The sequence below is a fragment of the Anastrepha ludens genome, chromosome 2, assembly GCF_028408465.1.
Source record: "Anastrepha ludens isolate Willacy chromosome 2, idAnaLude1.1, whole genome shotgun sequence".
In the NCBI taxonomy this organism is placed as follows: domain Eukaryota; kingdom Metazoa; phylum Arthropoda; class Insecta; order Diptera; family Tephritidae; genus Anastrepha; species Anastrepha ludens.
In genome coordinates this window covers 26,610,668-26,631,376 of record NC_071498.1, presented here as the reverse complement: position 1 = coordinate 26,631,376, position 20,709 = coordinate 26,610,668, and the positions used below count along the sequence as shown (strand labels likewise).

The 20,709-nt window shown below is 36.8% G+C and overlaps 3 protein-coding genes across 3 annotated transcripts; 2 read left to right on the top strand and 1 right to left on the bottom strand.

Moving 5' to 3' along the window:
• The first annotated feature begins 327 nt into the window (after positions 1-327).
• On the top strand, positions 328-3,163 carry LOC128866221 (parafibromin). Its single transcript, XM_054106787.1, has 8 exons — positions 328-653; positions 729-834; positions 898-1,570; positions 1,629-1,739; positions 1,795-2,015; positions 2,219-2,381; positions 2,449-2,590; positions 2,656-3,163. The coding sequence occupies exons 1-8, from the start codon at positions 523-525 to the stop codon at positions 2,690-2,692; spliced, it is 1,584 nt and encodes a 527-aa protein (XP_053962762.1). The 5' UTR covers positions 328-522; the 3' UTR covers positions 2,693-3,163.
• LOC128866231 (protein FAM114A2) lies at positions 3,088-5,220 on the bottom strand. The gene is made up of 3 exons (XM_054106799.1): positions 4,304-5,220; positions 3,873-4,240; positions 3,088-3,806 (listed from the first exon to the last, which is right to left on the bottom strand). The coding sequence occupies exons 1-3, from the start codon at positions 5,081-5,083 to the stop codon at positions 3,395-3,397; spliced, it is 1,560 nt and encodes a 519-aa protein (XP_053962774.1). The 5' UTR covers positions 5,084-5,220; the 3' UTR covers positions 3,088-3,394.
• A 3,770-nt stretch (positions 5,221-8,990) lies between these two features.
• Positions 8,991-20,090, top strand: LOC128866209 (ATP-dependent RNA helicase bel). The gene is made up of 5 exons (XM_054106760.1): positions 8,991-9,071; positions 9,183-9,468; positions 15,753-16,071; positions 16,162-18,030; positions 18,873-20,090. The coding sequence occupies exons 2-5, from the start codon at positions 9,424-9,426 to the stop codon at positions 18,998-19,000; spliced, it is 2,361 nt and encodes a 786-aa protein (XP_053962735.1). The 5' UTR covers positions 8,991-9,071; positions 9,183-9,423; the 3' UTR covers positions 19,001-20,090.
• The last annotated feature ends 619 nt before the right edge of the window (positions 20,091-20,709 follow it).

Here is a 20,709-nt window from a genome sequence, read left to right as displayed (position 1 = left end):
TGATTTTATCACTTTACGAGGGGTAGGTAGGAACATATACGAGGAAAGAAAAAAAAATTATTGAATGAACGATTTAAAAAAATGTCGGTAAATCAATCTATTTGGAAATGTTTATTCTTGGTTTCCATTTCCTTCCACTAATTTAATTTTTTCTTTTTCGTTATTTTTACTGCCGTGACGGCACTTAGGAGAGCACAATTTTATAACCTGTCATTCCTAGTTTGCGTTGTTGCATGTCGAGACAGAGGGTAAATTTGGCTGTCATTCTAACGAACTCACCTCTATAAATCTGCCATGAATACAACATTGCCACCATACTTGACTAACAAACGTCAAACTTCAAACGTCAAACGTGAAACGTCGTTTTCGCAACAAGGAGTAAAAATTTATTTTTACGAAAGTGAAAACGGTTTCAGATATAAAATAACTAATTAATTTTTTGGAACATATTTAAAACGGACTGAAGAAATACCATCAATTTATTGCCTGTATTGTGTGTGCAAATTTTGTGAAAACTAAACAATGGCGGATCCACTGAGTCTCCTGCGCCAGTACAACATAAACAAAAAAGAAATTATTGAACGTGATAATCAAATAATTTTCGGTGAATTCTCTTGGCCGAAAAATGTGAAAACAAATTATTTAAAATATGGGTAAGTAGACCTACGTGGCGATTTGCTTAAATATTTAACCGAGCATACCTTAATTGCTACGAATTTTATACGCAGTTCCGGGAAGAAAGGGGCGCCACGCGAATATTACACGTTGGAATGTTTATTATATCTGCTAAAAAATGTTATGCTCCAGCACTCGGTGTATGTGCGGCAATGTGCTGTTAGTATCCAATTAATTTTTTGTATAATTGGTGCATCGAAACTTACCTTATCTACTCCACAGGCAGAGGATATACCGGCTGTCAATCGGCCCGATCGCAAAGAGTTGCTTGCCTATCTTAATGGCGAGACTTCAACATGCGCTAGTATAGATAAAAGTGCCCCACTTGAAATCCCCACACAAGTAAAACGACCTGCAGACGGAGATGGGCCGGCGGGTGATTCACTTGCGAAGAAGGCACGCTTTGAAGAAACGCAAGTGCAGAAGGTGCGTGAGCAGCTGGCAGCACGTTGGGATGTCAACAAAAAAGAAACTACGGTCAACATAGATAATATCAAATCGCTCTCGGAAACGATGTCCGTAGAGAAGATTGCTGCTATCAAAGCAAAGCGCTTGGCCAACAAACGTACTACCATCAAACGCACGGACAATGAAGATGCCATGGCTACAGATTTACGTGCCATACTTGATTATGATGTGGATTCAACGAAGCATATAATAAGTCGCGAACGGCAATGGCGCACGCGTACAACGATTTTGCAGAGTGCGGGCAAAATGTTTGCAAAAAATATCTTTGCTATTCTGCAAGGCATAAAGGCGCGTGAAGAGGGACGAAATAGGCCGGCAGCACAACAAGCAATTAAAATGCCAGAACCGGCGCGTATTGCCAAACCGCAACCACAACTGACGCAATATAATCGTTACGATCAGGAGCGTTTCAACAGGCAGAAAGAAGGTTTGCTGTCTACTCTGAGCTTAATTTTAAAAATTCTGAGTATTTTGTCGTTCTGCAGAAACCGAGGGATTCAAAATCGACACACTGGGAACTTACCATGGCATGTCACTGAAATCAGTGACAGAGGGATCACTGGCACAACGCAAGGCAAATATGGCACCCCAAATACGTAAGTTAGTTTATTCTATTTAGAAAACTATATTTAATGGAAAATTTAACTACAGCTGGTCGTCCAAAGGAACTGCTGCCTACTGCTCAAGCTCGTCAAGTAGCGCCATCGGCCCAGAAACGAGTCTCACGTACGCCCATAATTATAATACCTTCCGCCAATACCAGCCTCATCACAATGTATAATGCCAAGGACATTTTGCAGGAATTGAAATTTATCTCGACAGAAGATAAGAAACGTGCAGGTGGTACACGCGATAACGAAGTCTTGTTGCAGGTACGTTTTCGAAACGGAAGCAAACACAAATTATTTTGTCCAATGTAACCGGAGCGACCTAGTTGTATATTCATTAAATTGAGTTTATTTATTCATAATCATTGCCTGAATATGAGAAATTGTTTCATGTTTTTGCGGTAGCAGTATTTCATTTGCTTGTTATTAACTTATTCTAAATAAATGTATTATTATTTGACTTGTAGCGCAAACGAAACAACCAAACTGTGCCTTATCGTATTATCGATAACCCTCAGAAGCTTTCGGCTCAAGATTGGCAGCGAGTTGTGGCAGTATTTGTAATGGGGCCTGCTTGGCAGTTCAAAGGCTGGCCTTGGGATGGCAACCCGGTCGAAATTTTCTCCAAAAGTAAATAGGTTGCATTACACCGCATCAGAAAAATATCATAATATGAATTTCCTCTGTCTTTTCGCAGTTTGTGCTTTTCACTTACGCTTTAGCGAACTGAAACTGGACACCAACGTAGCAAAGTGGTCCGTTACGGTGTTGAATCTTTCTCAGAATAAACGACATTTAGACCGCGCTGTATTAATGACTTTCTGGGAGACTTTGGATAAGTGAGTAGAATAATCAGAAATTGTTATAGATAATATTTTAAATGAAAACAATTTATATGTTACAGATACATGGCAAAAAATAAACCTGATTTAAGATTTTGAAGCACCTGTACACGCGTTGTCGCAAAATCTGTGCTTACTAATGCTGCAGCACATCATACAATCCTCTATTGTGCTAGATATGAGGGAGACTTGTATTTTTATTTTTCAGAAAGAAACGTTGTAGTTAGTAGTTCAATTAATTTAAAATAACCTCGAAAATATAATGCATTATCACTGTCGACAAAATGGAAAGAAATTCGCTTCTCATGTCTTTTTCAAGCGCGCAGCACGTTTATATGACTGAATTGTTCTCCTTCCACAACATAGTAATACATTAAAAAAACACAACTTCATCGAAACCGTTTCATTTTCATTTACTGCAAAGAAGCCAGCCTGCAAGCCTCCTGCGAGACATAATACATACCTAGTATGTTAAAAACCAAAAACAAATTACATATATAAAAAAATTAATATTGTTTATTGTAGCTACTAAAGAGTTAAATATATAAACGTCACTAATAGTTTTATAAACAGGTGAGTACATTTATTTGGAAAAGTTCTTGTCTGAAATTTCATAAAACTGGGGACCACAACAGACCAATCGGAACGTGGAATGTCCACACAATAAAGTGTCTGAAAAAATTAATACAATCATCTTTTTTTACAGCAATTTTTTCAACAATCACAAGTGATGCGATAATTTTTTAATACAATCAATTAAACACCAAATAATTAATTATTTCCATTCTCCACTTGGTCACTTTACATTGCTCCAATTTGCAATATCGGCAGAAACAAATGAAAAGCCTTTTCGATATGTTGCGTGGCGACTAGCATTTCAGCGAAAAGCGTACTTATACAAGTATTCGCGAAATCCTCTGGCACTATTTGGGGGTCCAGCTTGATAGCCGTTAATGCTGCAGCAAAACGATTTGTCAGCCCATTTAAGTGTATATTGAACTGCTTGCACAATTGGACAATACAATCAACTTCGTTGGCCGTGCTATGATGTTCTTTCACCAACAACAATTCAGCGATTTTATGTAATTTATTCATTTGTATAGCACACGCTTGAGCTAGTGTGGTAAGGCCTTGAGCAAAAGTCTCCTGTACGGTGTCTTTGGTGACAACCGTGGGCGTAATGTGGAGCCATTCCAGCGCTTTTGACCAGTTGCTGTAAAAATAATGGCACATATCTAATGTAAAACAAGTCCAAACAAAGCTAGCCACTTTAACCTACCTCGTTATGTCATCGAAGCTGATTGCCAAATCTGCATCTTCTATGGCGCTCATTAAACGTGCATTTAACTCCTTTGCATCGTAGTCCCCATCGCTTTCTCCTTCCAAATCTTCCAACTCCATAAGTTCTTTTACTTCCGTGATTGTCTCTTGCAAATCGGTAAGCGCATTGCCACTAACTGCGTCCTGTAATTTCTGCAATTTAAGTGTTGATTCTTTAGATAATATTTCCAATGCTTCCAGGTGTACCAGGCCACATTCGTTTTCGAAAAGCAGATCGAAACGTAGCATTTCACGTGATTTCTCCAGTTTCATCTCTTTTAATGTATTTTCTAATTGATCAGCATCTTTTTTAGCCTCTTTAAGTATCTACAAGTAAGGAAATTGATAATTATACTATATAACAACATTCTATTTACTCTCTTCACCAACCTGGCTTAAGTTTGGCCTCTCCGCCTCCAAGCCGAGCAATTTTCGTTTATTCTTTAAGAGCGGGTCATTCTCTTGTAATATGTGCATTGTTTTTTTCCCGATTCCCTCAAGCGTATCCAAACCTGTGTTCAATACTTTTGTTCCAATCGTTGTTACTCCACTAACAATATTTAAACTAAATACAGGCGCCGCCTCTTCCTCCTGCTGAACATTATGTGATCGGCTATCACTTAAAACGTTTTGATTTTCGTTTTTATCCTGCACTGTTGGCGTTTCCGACTCACTTTTAGCCTTTGTTGCCTCGGCAGCCTGCATACGTACCAACTCCTCCGGATCGGGTACACCAATTACTTGATTAAGCCCTTGGCTCACAGTTGACGTAATATTTCCAAACCCTTCAGAAGCTGTGGAAATGACTGAAGAGACTACACCTCCGAAGAGACCACCCCAACCTGTATTTGGCCTTTGGGCTGTTAAAGGATTTTGTCTTTTTTGGCTCATTGACTCTGTGGATGCGTCCTTGTTGCTATTGATGTCTTGCTTGATTTCTTCTACATTTTCCACTGTTTTCGAATTTGAGGAATGAATATTATTATTAGTTGGACTTGACTTTTCGCTATTGTGGTTTTGTCCCAACAAATTATCATCCTGTGCATCATCGAAGTTATCCTCTGCATCACCCCAATCATCCCAATCGTCATCGTCGTCGTCGCCCTGACCCGATTCGTTTTTCTCAGGCACAGACCTGTTAATATGTTTAGCTTCACTTTTGGTCGACATAATTTCCTAAATAGGAATTCACTTTGTATCTAAGTTTACGCGAAAATATTTCCTTTTATTTACGTGTCGTTGTTGAAGGTAAAAATAGGGATGGCCCAACCTATGAGCAATTCGATGCAACGACTATGTATACAAGGTGATAACAAGAGTGTTAGAATACAAGATTGCGTCTTCCGAATTCGCTGCAACGTCACGCCTGTGGAATATACAAACAAACGGAAGGGAAACTACTTGCTTGTGAAGAGAAAACGTAAACGAAAGAACTGGAATTTAGAATAATATATATTGGGCAACTTTTGGCAAACTATTATGTCTTTATTAATGAAACTTGGTGGAGATCTTAGTGAGGTGTTAAGGAACACTCTTTATAACTCCAAATTATTCGGGAAATAATAATTTCATAATTATTTGCCTTCAAAATGCCCTTTGGAACTTCACTATAATCTGCCACATTACACTATATATTTTTAAAACTGTTTTTACTTATTTTTATCCTTATATTCGAATTATTTTTATTAAAATTAAATGCAAATGCATTTGTCCATACAGTCACTTTCCAATTTTAAACGCGAATAATTGTATAATTCTAATTACTTTATAATTTTTGTGATACGCTTAATATCATTGTGTTTAAGTTTAGATGAGTTGTATGTTTTTATTTTCAAAAATATTTCTCAACTTAAAATTACAGCAAAAAATACTGCAGTTTTACAATGAACCTTCCACTGAACATCCCTGCACACGAACTTCGTTTTTTATATCAGGTGTATGGCAACACCAATTTTTCGCTAAATTAGAGAAATTTAACATTAAATTACTTAAAAACTATAAGCCTCCGGCAGGTTCGGTTTTCATTTTTAAGATGGGGATACACCCCTCTATCGCCCCCTTTTAACTTTTTTTCAAAGCGATATACATTATACTAAAGTTTTCCCAACGAAAGCAATAGATAGCCAAATCCGACGTCATGCCTCAAAAATATACAAACAAATGGAAGGGAATTTACTTGTTTGTGAAGTTGGGGGACTAACGAAAGCAATAAACTGCCAAACACAAAAAATTATACACCACACACACACATATTTATCTTGACGTCAGGCCATACTGAATATTTACGAACAAGTAATTTATCTTCCTCTTGTTTTTCTTAATTATTTGCTTTGTATTATAGCTCATGATGTTAACCTGTTGTCAAAAATCGCGGAAAATAAAATAGTGGTTTTCGGATGACGCCATCTTTAATTTCTACATATACACCATGAGGTGGTGGTATTAAAAGGAAATTAATGAAAGGGAATTAGGAGAACTTTTATTTATAATCAATTCGAAGAGCAATAAACAAACCGTCCAAGGTTCCACTATATATCAGATAACCGAATTTGAGATTGCGGCGAGGATATGGGTCGTCGTCCAGTTGTTGGCTCTTATTTCCACATACCTACAATGAAATTGGACGTTACACCAAATATGAACATCTCATTGGGCAAGGGCAGCACTGAAGGCTCTATCGAGGAAGCCTTAGCACGAGTGATAGAATGCAAGATTGTGCCTTCCCAATTCGCTGCAGATATACAAACAAAAGGACATACAAACAAAATAGTAAAATAGTGAAAAAAGAAGCTCGACTTAGTCAAACACTCTTGGCTTCTATTTGTACAATGTATCAAAGACGTATAAAACATGGAGTTGCATTTGTCGGTCCATTTCGCTACCTAAGCCTAACCAAACTCGGCTAGAAAATTTACTACCAAAAACAAATTAGCTCTCATTAAAATTAGTCTTGATTCTAATTGATTTTGGGTTGGTGAATGTCCGTGCCTAAATTCTCGTAGAACTCTCATAAATTATGATAATGCACAAAAATTTACTTACAAACTAAGAGGAATAAATTTGAAACTCAAGAAAATTTGCTCAAAGAACTTTTAAAGAGAATTAGGTGCAAATCCCGGCCCGCTCCCTAATAAAGCTCGTCTAGGAAATTCACCACCAAAAACCAATTGGAAGTAATTAAAATCAATTACGATTCTGAGTGGTTTTGGGTAAGAAATTTCAAGAAGAGAAATGAAGTTTGCTCTGCTTGCCAAATTGTTTATTTATTCGTTGATGGTAGTAACTCACAAATTACTTATTGCTTACAATTGCTTACGACAGAGATCGCCAAGAACTGATATTGTGTTGGCGATATACGAAAAAATCAACACATCTAACGTTGACGTTACTTCGCTGCTGTTTGGAGGACAACTGATTTTAAGAGCGTAAAAATAGGTGTGAAATGAGCGTAAATGAAGGGAATATCTAAATATTTTAAAATCCATCGTGTAGCAGACGCCTTAAATATTATGCATTTCGGATCACGATCCGTCAATATTTCACCCTAAATGGTCAATAAATTTACATTTACAGTCTCAGTACCTGCTATATGCCGACGACTTAAAAATCTTAAGATCGATTACTAGTGTACAAGACATCAAAATTCTCCAGAGTGATATTGACTTATTGTCGGCCTGGTTCAGCAGAAAGAAACTAGGCCTGAATATCAAAAAGTGTGCCGCAGTACCTTTCTCAAGATCGCACGTCTGTACTCCAACCAACTACAATTTAAAGAACGAGACAATAAGTGAAATCGACAGCATAAAGGATCTAGCGTTTAAAACTCTTGGTTTTATTACTAGAACCAGCAAGGACTTCACAAATCCCAACACCTTACTGAGCCTTTTCTCCTCCTTAGTCCTTCCAATTCTGGAATATGGCACAGTAATCTGGTCTCCTTTTACTGACTCTGCAATCAAACGCGTTGAACGAGTACAAGTGAAACTCTGCAGAAACCTGGATTACCGATACAGTCGCCAAGGAGGATACAGATGAACACTTGAGATTTATGACCAGTTCCACATCAATAATTTGCAAGCACGTCGGCAGGTAGCGGACCTAATATTCTTTTTCAAAGTTGTGAATGGCCTGATCGATGCCCCAGATATCAATAGTTGCTTTGAATTCGCACCTGTTGGACTTCCACTGAGACGCAATCGCCTGCTAAAAACCACAAGGACAACTAAAAACTATGTTTTTAACGGTCCACATAACCGAATAGCTAGGATCGTCAACTCTCTGCACAACGAGGTAGACTTTTACAGCGGATCACTCAATACCTTCGTACCAGATATTAAATCACGTCTATTACCATACCCCTAGGTCAAACAACATTTCGACATTTTTTTTTTAATCAATTAATTGTTACAAATACCCTATTAATTTGTTTAAACCTTTCCCCACAAAATTCATTTTTTCTCTTTTCATTAATTGTTACTAAGTTGTATATTACCGATTGGCGTTTGTGTATTAAATAAATAAATATCACCTTTGAATATTATGACCATTTGGGTCATCGTCATATTTATTAACTATTTAGGGTTCTCCAAAGTATTTCAATTAATCCATACAATTTGTATAAAATTAACAAAACACCATACGTAAACACTTTCCTGAATTTCTATGTTCATTTCTTCATCAAAATTCTTCTACAACATATTTTTGGCTTGTCTTTTTATTCTATTAAAATTTGGAAAATAACTCGAATACAACTCAATAAACCGGCTGATAAGGAGAATATAGTTGCATTTCTTGACCCAGCGCTATCATACAAGAAATCATATAAATAAAAAGGTGTAGGACTCATGAAACAAAAATATATGAGCTTTATTGGCATTTTGGATTGTTATTTACAAAAAATTGTCATATTATTTTAAAACAACTTTATTGCCAATAAGGTTACCACAACATATTGCGCGGTTTATGGCTGTTTAGCACTTTCGACTTTTGTTTTTTGCAAGTTTGTAGATTACATTCCACAAAAGCATCTCTGCAATTGTACTTTCCTTCGTTTCGGTAGTCGGCTGAGTTCGGCCATTTTTCTTTTTCTTTTACTGAACGAGTGAAGTAGACGTTCGACGCGTTTTTCGTTCGTGTGCTGAAAATTTGCAAGAACTTGGTATAAGTTTTTCTTATTCACAAATAGTTGATGAAATTCAACCAAAAAAAGACTATATGTATACGAAAAGTGTTTAGTATATTCAGCGATATTAACTATTTAAAATTTCAGTAGCCCATGTGAAAAAACTGATGAGATAGCAAAAAAAGAATATACTGCCGTATACACCAAAAAAAAAAAAAAAAAGTCCCTTAACTGAACTGAAACTCTTAATAGATAGAGAAAAGACAATTTTGGTTTTATTTCTTCTCGATTTCTATATACAATAGAAGCAGTGTAAGCAAGTGAGCAAGCATTCGAGATTTTCCTAAACGGAAAGAAAGAAAAAACCAGCAACTGATTGGAGGGTAATATGAGTAATGCTATTAACCAAAATGGCACAGGTCTAGAGCAGCAGGTAAGTTTCATGAAAAGAATGATTGTGATAATAATGTATATAATAGTGCAGGTGTAAAAGTGATTTATAAATGGTGAATTCAGTTTTTCTAAATGTTTATTAAAAAAATTATTGATTTCATAACATATTACAACTATACATGCTGTCCTTCCTATCGCAGTCTACCGCTTTAGCTACCCGTTCGTTTCGACCCCGTCGTGCGGCGTTCGTACAATTTCATCGTTTCGTTGATTGTGAATTACATATTTCGTTTCGCTTTTACATTCTTTTTATTACTTAATTTCCCTTTTTTGTCAATCATCACATTTCTTTTTCGCTAAGTAATTCTTCTCTTTGTTGTAAGATTTTTAGTTTTTTATTTCGCCAATTTGTTCCGCTTGTCTATTTTCATTGGATGTTCTACTTCGCTTTGCTTCGATTATCATTAAGCCGAGTTTACCAAAGAACATAAAGTTTTTTATGTTCAGAGTTTATTGGCTCATTTGGGAGGCCCTTTCCGCGGCAATTGTTGCTACAAGTTTACGCTGGTGCAGTTAGTATACCCGTGTACTTGTGCCCAAGAGTATTATAATTTTATTCACAAAACGGTAGTATGTAACAGCATGAAAGAATCGAGATAAAAAAAGACCTGTGTATATATACCAAAAAGCTCATAATGATGAGAGATATTGAAAATGGGCGAAATCGGTCAATCAACAAGTCCACCTTCCATACATCGATATTTTAAAAAAAGAAATAAATATGATGTAAAATTAATGCAACCACAATTTGGTAAAAACTTTAAACCCATGAAAAGAAAGCCGCAAGTAACATTTTTAAAAGTAGGTGGTGTCATCCCATCTTTGAGTAGATAGTGTATCCTTAGATTCGACATATTAATATTATTGATATCGGATAAAAGTCACGCAGTACGGTAGCATCACATCAGCTTGGTGAAGTAGTATTATATTATTGTCCCTAACTGGGAGCAAAGGTACCTTGGGTACCTTGGCTAGGAAATTCACCACCCATAACCAAATTAGAACTAAATAGACTCAGTACAGATTCTAATTGTTTTTTGTGTGTCGGATTTCTTAGCCTGGATGTAGTCAGAATCAGTGTAGATAGACATATAAACATATTTTATATATTATGTGATAAAATATGGAACATACATTAGAAATTTATATATACGTATATATGTAGAGGTAGAAGAACAGCACAATCTGTAAACCTTTAATTACAGTAATTAGAATATTAACAGTAAAGGATAGAGAAAGCTCAGATCTTCTACCTTCTACTGGTTTCTTATTTATTACAAGTAGCCGTATCGAATGATGGCAGAGGTTCTGAAAAATTTAGGGTTCGTAGAGCAAACTTCAGGACAATTTTTTGAGCACATAAAATACGACTCTACAAGTTTTTTTGGGCAGGCCTCCAAAGAAATATGTACAGCATTCCAAATTCTAAACTTATTTATTACACCTTACGAAACACAACATCGGGCACGATTTCGCACCAACTGCGGAATATGGCTACTGAAAGAAAAATTTGAAGATAACTCCAATAGTCTTGTGAATTTTTGTGGGACCTCTGAAGAGGCTATAAAAGGCTCGGGAATTATACCTTTTACTGGGACAACACAAAAGCACTGAATCTCTGTCTTAACAGACAGTTTTGAATCGGAAAACAAAAGGATTAATTTGTGTTAAAGTCTGAGTGAGGAAATTAGAGCTTGTTTTATTCACTATTCGCTAGGTGGTTGGTGAATCAGAAGTAACTATTATGCAATTAATATGCACAGCGCAGCAAAGGTGAGCTTAATATCAAAATAAACACCCAAATTCGCTAACAGAATTAAGCATCGAGTGGTGGGTAATGTGATACGACGTATGAGTTGGGAGCAGTTTTAAAAATGACAAACGTAATTTTTTTGGTATATTATTGGTTTATTTGAAAGAGAAAGAATTCCATCGTTCCTTCTGGGTCGCCAAATCCAACGGCGTCAAATCACAGCTTAAGTGAGCCCGAAAAAATGGATGATTGTCATAATTTTTTAAATATGTTTTAGAACTTTTATTCAAATGAGGCATATATCATACTGAAGGGTAAGTCTCGAAGAATACATTTTGGTGTTTTTATTTTAAAAAATGTTATTATTTGTTGTTGATATCGAACAAATAAAAAAATTTCTCGATATGAAAACCGCTTTTCGCCAAAAAAAACGATTTTTGAGGGGTTGAAAAATTAAAAAAATTAATTCCAGAACTATGCAAATATTTATAAAATGTGAACAGTTCAGATTCACCAGGTTGTAACTTCGAATAATAAAAAAAAAAGTTTATGCAAATCGATCAAATAGTTTTTGATAATCGCGTCTAAAGTTTTGCGTGCACTTCATTTATGGATAAAGGTCGCGTGCTTCCACGGTCTGTAACTTTCGTTCTAGTGCTCCGATCTTTATGATTTTTTGAATTTATATTTTAAAGATGATGCCATAAAAAAATTTTCGATTTTTTAGTCCAACACAAGGTATATAACCCCTTAATTGACATCGCTGAGGCGGATTATGATAATAGGATTACCGAACTTGGCCTGCAAAAGATCGATCGTTGACAAGAATGGCATTTCCGAAAACTGAGCCAATAAGGTCACCGCAAAAAAACCGCACTGAACTGTCACTTTCTGATCATGCATTGGCTTCTCGGTGATCACTTTCTAATAAACGCACTCTTGGGGCTACACATTGGCTTTGAAAATAAATGTTCAATATTTCTGTTTGTTTGTTTATTCTCTAAACTGACGCCATGGCACTTGAGAAGGTGCAATCTTGTATTCTATCATTCTTAGATTTCGGCTATTTGTTTCGTTGTCGGCGGATAAGAGTCTTTTTATTTTTCTTAACATTTTTATTTTATGGTTATGTAAACATAAAAATAAGAAACCAAGTGTTTATATCCGCTTATAGGAGCAAGATTGGTTCTTAAAATGCTATGTAAAAGTTGGTTCATGGCTTTTTGTCCGATTATGAGAAGTTCTCGCAAGTAGTGGTAGTCTCTGTGAATAGTAGTCACGCACCAACCTATTCAGCTACGGCGGCCGCCATACCTGCTAAATTAAAAAAAATTGTGTCATGTTATGTCATATTGTTTTTTTTATTATTTTTTTTTTTATTATTTTTTTTTTATTATTTTTTTTTTATATTGTTTTGAAAATTAAAAAAAACGTTGCCTATTCCTGTGCATATATATATGTATATATATATTTAATTTATATTAACACTAGTTTATATTAACATTGCGAATGATTCATTTGTTATTTTAGTTAAGTCTCTGATTACAGTGCATTGATTTGTTCATAATTAGGGAACAAATCAATGCACTGCAGTGTTAATTCCTAAACTAGTGAAGTAGTTTTTAAAGTAATTTTAATCCGTTAGTATTAGTTGTTTCATTGTTATGCTTCAAGGATTGACGGTAATGAATCCCGCAAAAAATGAGTAACTGTTCTTGTCTGAATTTATTTTCTTCTCATTCATCATTCGCGCATTGTTGCCGGGCGGCGTTGGCCTGTTAGCAATTTTGTCGACGTCATTATACAATATGTAGTTATACACACGCATACATTTGCACATGAAGCTAAAAGAAATAGTATAATTATGCCTTAATTTATTTAACATTTTGCTGTTGTGGAGAATTTCGCATATTAATACATATGTATTTCTACAGTCACCAACGTGTAAGTATGTGGCTGGTGCGAATTATGCTATGGGCCATTCCGTTGTGACGTGGGACGTGAGTGGGACGTTTTTACTCGTTTTTTGACAAGCATTTAAATATTTCAAAAAGTAGATAATACTCAAATAATCAATCCACTCAATAGAGATAGTATGCGTTTTTGATGTACATATTAAGTTAATTATACTTCTATAACAAGCGCATACGTGTGATGTGTGGGGGAAAACAAATACGCTTAATTCTCGAGATACTCGTATTAAAGAGTATATTTTTTAAATAATAAAAGAAAAAAAAAATGGAAAAGTTTGTGACGGACAGAGCACTGTTTCGTGACAGGTGGAACGAGTAGAAACCACTTCCATATAGGTATGCATATTTATTCAAGCACTAGGTGTATTTTTTTTTAGCTATTTTTATTAATATTTAAGTGAGAATTACATCTATTTCGTAAGTCAGAAAAACTGAAAAGCAAAATTCATGATAGGCGCCACTTTTCACGGAATGGCCCATACACTCTTATTTGTATGTATGCATTACATATGTACATATGCATAAGTATAATTTGTATTATATTTGAAAACAGCGCAGTGCACTCTAGACGTGTGTACAGCGTTGGCGATTTTTTCGATCGTTTTTTTTTTTTTACGAATATCGCTTTAATTGTGTGATGACTGGGAGATACGTGCAGTAGAATCAAAATGTAGATTTTTTGAAATTGTATGTGTAATAGAAACCACGTGCGGGAAGCAAAATCTTCCGTAGCTTTTAAGAGAGGTTAATCACAATCAAGTTTTGCAGCTTTTGGCGGCAACGAAATTTTATACTATTTCGGTGTATTAGTGCTATGGGCTAAGCGTTTTCTCTGTCATTTCGACACTCAACGTCTCAGAGCAAATTTGTGCTACCAAAAAAAAAAAAAAAAAAAAATAATAATAATAATAATTCAAACTGGATTTTTATGGGTTGTGGCGAAGTTTGAGTTTCATGTAATCAAAATCGGAAATACTTTTATTCTAGACAACCCCTTCTAATTTTCCGCTCTTGCAACACAAGCGAGCAATCATTTTCTGTGCTTTTTATAAATTGTTTTAGAGAATGGATCATTGGCTGAGCGACTTCGACTGGCGTGTCGTCGTCTACACTATTCTTATTTTGTTTCTATCGGATGTTTTGTTGTTTTTATGTGTAAATGTGTTTATGTAGATAACGATTTAAAACGCGGCCAGCAAAAGGTTAGTAATATTTCCTTAGAAACAACAACACAGCTCTTGAGCAATATTTTTCCTGAATAAACAAATTTAATGGGATCACCTGGTAATTTGAAAAAAAAGTTATGTTGCGATACCATCGTTCGGTGGGAAAGTCTACATTGACCTATTTGTATAATTCTCGCCATATTTTCTTGCTTTAATTTGTCTTATTCTCTTTTTATACGTGTTTTCACTGTTTTTTCACTCATTTCATGCAGCTTCTTTTTCCGTAAGCTTAATACGATTTCCCTAACGCATTGTTATTGTATTATGTTTGACCGTGTTTTGTAGCACCTTGCTTGCTGCCTTGTTTTTTTTTGTTTTTTTTTTTTACAAGGTAGCCACTTGTTCGGATTACAGGTAGTGATATTTATCAAGATCATTGTGTGAGCGTGCTAAAATTCTTTTAGCAGAAAAAGCAATCGCAAGAATTAGTTATTTTTAAATGGGACCAATTTCTTTATGAGAAATGCATTGATATTACTTCATTTTTTATAGAACTTTAGAAAGAAAATCAAATATTTGAGCTTCCTAGCTTTGTATGCGGGCGGCCGCCGTAGCCGAATGGGTTGGTGCGTGATTACCATTCGGAATTCGCCGAGAGGTCGTTAGTTCGAATCTCGGTGAAGGCAAAATTAATAAAAACATTTTTCTAATAGCGGTCGCCCCTCGGCAGGCAATGGCAAACCTCCGAGTGTATTTCTGCCATGAAAAAGCTCCTCATAAAAATATCTGCCGTTCGGAGTCGGCTTGAAACTGTAGGTCCCTCCATTTGTGGAACAACATCAAGACGCACACCACAAATAGGAGGAGGAGCTCGGCCAAACACCTAACAGAAGTGTACGCGCCAATTATTTATTTATTTTTTATTTTTATTAAAAAATTACGACATGTTTTGATAATCCCTTCTAAGTACTTCAATGTGTCATTGAACTCTAGGTGAGGTGGAGGAGACAGAATGAAAATAAATAGTATTTTTCTTTATATCTTAGTTCTGTTGATTTTCCATCAAGTGGAAACTACAAATTTAAGCTACTTTCGAATATTTTCACTTTCCATAAAATTGAGGAAAATATTCTTATACTGTCAATTTTCTTGTTTATCAGAAGCTTGACTTTTCAATTTTAATTTCCATAATGAAAAACATTGGTGGAAATGGTTGGAAAGTTGGTAAGTTTATGCTGGAAATTATATGGCGCCTTACATCAGATCTCGCAACATATGTAAAACACCGCACTATTATTTTAGATATTTAAGTATCTGCTTTGTTTTTCTCCAATATAATATTTCTACTACTTACTATTCATAATACTTTTAGGTTGCTGGTCTGGACTTGAATGGCGGCAAAGCTAATAATAGCAGCCCCATAACAACGAAGAGTTCATCTAATTCCGGCGTTTATATCCCTCCACATCTTCGCGGAGGTGGCAACAGCGCACCTAACGCTAATAGTGATAATCGCGAGGAGAGAACTCCATCGTCAAAGTACGAAGGCAGAGAACAGCGCGGCGGCGGCGGTGGAGAGTATCGCAGAGGCGGCGGTGGTCGTGGTTATAACAATTCTGGTGGTGGTTACGGCGGCGGTGGGCGTCGTGGTGGTGGAGGCAGATACGAGGAGAACAGCGGCGGTTTCGAAGGTAAGTCAATTTAAAATGTGACTGGTGTTTGAAAGAGATTCGAAATGTGGGAAAAATAAATAAAATTTTCTAATTTTTCCCCATTTACAGTTGAAGGTGAAACCCGACGAGGTGGAGAAGATTGGAATCGTGGAGGTCGTGGCCCGCAAAATTCGCGAACATTTGATAGGCGGGAAAACGGAGGCTATCGTGGCGGACGCAATCAAGGCCAGGGCGGTGGTGCCGGTAGTGGAAATACCAGTAATCGTAATAGTGAAACCTTCGACGATCAAGCACAACCACAACAACCTCGCAACGATCGTTGGCAGGAACCAGAGCGTCGCCCAGAAGACGGTGCACAGCAACGCAACGAAAGAGGCGGAGGTGGTGGTGGCAACGGCGGAGAACGTAACTATGGCGGACGATGGAAGGAAGATCGCCGCGGCGACATCGACTACACTAAATTGGGACCACGTGATGAACGCGTGGAGACGGAACTGTTCGGTGTCGGCAACACCGGCATTAACTTTGACAAATACGAGGATATACCCGTGGAAGCGACGGGACAGAATGTACCGCCTAACATCGTATCGTTTGATGACGTGCAGCTGACCGAGATCGTACGCAATAACGTGATGTTGGCTAGATATGATAAACCGACACCGGTGCAGAAATATGCGATCCCAATTATAATAAATGGGCGCGATTTAATGGCCTGCGCACAAACCGGGTCGGGCAAGACAGCAGCTTTTTTGCTGCCTATTCTCAATCAAATGTATGAGCATGGCATGACGCCGCCACCGCAAAATAATCGCCAGTACAGTCGCCGTAAGCAGTATCCGCTTGGGCTAGTACTGGCACCGACGCGCGAGCTCGCCACACAGATTTTCGAGGAGGCCAAGAAGTTTGCGTATCGCTCTCGTATGCGTCCCGCTGTACTCTACGGCGGTAATAATACAAGTGAGCAAATGCGTGAATTGGATCGTGGCTGCCATCTGATTGTGGCTACGCCGGGTCGTCTGGAGGATATGATTACACGCGGAAAGGTGGGTTTGGACAACATACGATTTTTGGTATTGGATGAGGCCGATCGTATGTTGGACATGGGTTTCGAACCTCAAATCCGACGCATTGTAGAGCAATCTAATATGCCACCAACTGGGCAGAGGCAAACTTTGATGTTCTCGGCTACTTTCCCCAAACAAATACAAGAGCTGGCATCTGATTTTCTTAGCAATTATATATTCTTGGCTGTGGGACGTGTTGGCTCCACATCGGAGAATATAACCCAAACTATTTTATGGGTATACGAACAAGATAAGCGTTCATATTTGCTTGATCTATTGTCGTCGATACGCGCCGGTGCAGAGTACTCAAAGGATAGTTTAACGCTTATCTTCGTAGAAACGAAAAAAGGCGCCGACGCACTGGAAGAGTTCCTCTACCAATGCAATCATCCGGTGACAAGTATTCACGGTGATCGTACACAAAAAGAACGTGAGGAGGCTTTACGTTGCTTCCGTTCCGGCGATTGTCCCATTTTGGTTGCCACTGCGGTGGCAGCACGTGGCTTGGACATTCCTCATGTGAAGCACGTTATTAACTTCGACCTGCCCTCAGATGTGGAGGAGTACGTACATCGCATTGGTCGTACAGGCCGTATGGGCAATCTCGGTGTTGCTACATCGTTTTTCAATGAGAAGAATCGCAATATTTGTGGTGATTTGCTGGAGTTGCTCGTCGAGACAAAGCAGGAAGTTCCTGGTTTTCTTGAAGAGATGCTCTCATCAGACCGCACGCATAGTGGCAATCGGCGACGTGGAGGCGGTGGTGTTGGACGCTACGGCGGCGGTTTTGGCTCTCGTGATTACCGTCAAACTTCTGGCGGAGGCGGTGGTGGAGGTGGCCCCCGTAGCGGTGGTGGTGGTGGTGCTCCCCGAAGCGGCGGAGGTGGAGGCGGTGGATCGTACCGCAGCAATGGTAAGCAGTATTGGCGAATTGAGGAGTTATAGTCCAAAGATTTATTTTTATAAAAAGAAAGTTTCTGTGTTTTAAAGTTTAGTTATATTAAAAATGTAAATAAGTTACGCTATTTAGAAAATAGATATTCTTAACCCTAGATCATTAAACTTAAATCAGTGTTACTCTCTCACTAATAATTCGCCTCACAGCCTACAGATTAAAAACAAGTATATTTTTATATTTCAAACAAATGAGTGTAAATTAAGAGAAGTATTATATTATTTCTATTTAATTTATTATGTAAATTCTGCTAGTAAGGTGGTGTGACGGGAATATTTAGAATTCGCAAAACTGCAGGCGTACATGGTCTATTAGACGAATGATCTAGGGTTAAGCTTCAGACTCATATTGAAGAACTCAAAAAAAAACAACGGAAACAATTTTATTTTTTTATATAGTTGCCGCTTTCGATTCACCACTTCTTTGTTTGCTAGAGAATTCCACTGCTCGCTAAGCGGCAAATTTGTATGTAACGTAATGTGTATGCGCATTTGTTTAACCGCTTAGCTCAAAAGCGGACAAGTGTATGTAAGCAGGGCTTTTTTTTGTTATTTTGCATACTTTAGCCGCAATGCTTTGAAAATCAACGGGATTGTGACCGTTCTATGGCGGGATATTTTCAGGGGGACGCTTTGTAAATTAATGAAATTACATAACAGTTTGTATAAACGAAATCAATGCTGTGTTCAAGGGGGTTTTTTTTTATTCACTACGCGCTAGGTTCTGGGTGGTTGGTGAATCGAAAGCAGCTATTTTCTAAATTCATTGCAGAAAGTCTCAATTTAAATTTACACTTTCAGGTGGCAGTTCTGGTGGTGGCTACTATGGCGGTAGTGGAGGTGGAGGTGGAGGTGGTGGCTCTTACGGAGGCAGTTACTCGGCATCTCATGCTAACTCCAACTCCGGTCCCGATTGGTGGGGAAGTTAAATAAAGTGAATTGATTGCGAATATCCGCTGAAAGCGAAAAATCAAATAAATGAAATGTATGAAAAAGTAAACAAAAAGATGAAATCAGCAACTGCAAAATATAAGGGTTGAGAGAGTGCAAAGCAAAGCAAGATTAACAATGCATACGGAAGACATTATAAAAAGGAAACATAATGGAAGCGGAACTGCGAAAAAAAAAATAGAAATTATATATTACAATTATTTATGTATAGATTACTAATTTTATAAAACAGTAAACATTCAAACAAATCATATACACATTTATACAAATAAGGAAATATTATCCCTTCCCACACCAAAAGGTACACATTCGTCCAAAAGGATTTCACACATACAAAATTAAACATCCAAACGGATCCTAATGAATTTCTCAAATTTGCTCCTAAGTATTTTCTTTTATAAGAATACCTATATAAAGAAAGACACACACACACTGGAGAATTACATAAATGGCTCATATTTATTGAAATAATAAACAATGGCAAACCCTGCAACAATAATAAAAGAAAATTTTAAATTATATTATAAAATACGAAAAGGCGTAAGCAATTGAAATACGAAGAAATTTTAAAAGGAGCACGAATGGGAATACAGTAACACTTTGAATTGAATGTGTGAGTGAATGATTGCAGAGGGCATGCAAATGCATATGCGCGCGTTGAGTTAAGCAACAGTTTAGCTGGAAAAGTATTGAATAAGGTGTGGTTGAAGGGTCGATCGATTCGGTTCGTTTGCCGAATCGTGATGGTGAAATACATTCGAATGCACTTACTCAATTGTTATGATTATTAGAGAAAAAACGTATAACAAGAAGAAACACAAGAGAACAGATACAATTGACATTTTTGAATTTCATTTTTATTATTAATAAATGTAATAATGTAATCTAATTGCATTGGAAAGCACTTGAAAAAATGACGAATCTGAAACAAGTTGAAAAATATAACTCTTATTAAAAGCAACTAAAAGCGTTGGAAAAAACGTACTTGCAATAAGAAATGTAATAATTAAAATCAGTATACAGCGGATATATATAAAAAAAAAAAACGAGAATCGTCAGCAACAACAATTTCAAATAGTAAATTACAACAAAACCTACAACAAATACAATAAAAAAATATATATTAAACAAGTTTGCTAAATAAATGTACTTTTTAGCAAATGAAAAAAAAGATGTTTCATTCATACTAGCGCGACTAAGTAAATTTATAGTGTCAAGCTTGGATAAGCAAGAGCTGAGTGTGGCGCAACTCTATCTTCCTTAAGGTGGTTTTTCCTTAACCAAGAATCTTACTTACGGAAATGAAATAAACGGGTTTTCTTACTTGCAAAAACAAAAAAAATGCGAATTTGCTGTAGTTATTTCCTCATTGTAAAAGTATTTCAAATACGTTGCTACTTCCCGTAGTGGTTTTAAAAATTTGTTGATTGTGTAGAAGAGAAATTTGCGCACCTAAGTTTTTGAGTCTATTTTATTTATTTATTCCAGAAATCAAGAAAACATGATTCCAAAGTGAATACTAAAACTAAAGAATAATAAAAGTATATAATTAAATTACAAAATAACGTCTAACTAAACTAAAAATAGAGTTGAATGGTACAGAAAATTCTTATTCTGAAACCGAGAAATCTAGCATGTTAGAATTCGAGATTTCATTAACCCTTCGTTGGGCACCTGGGCCTGGACA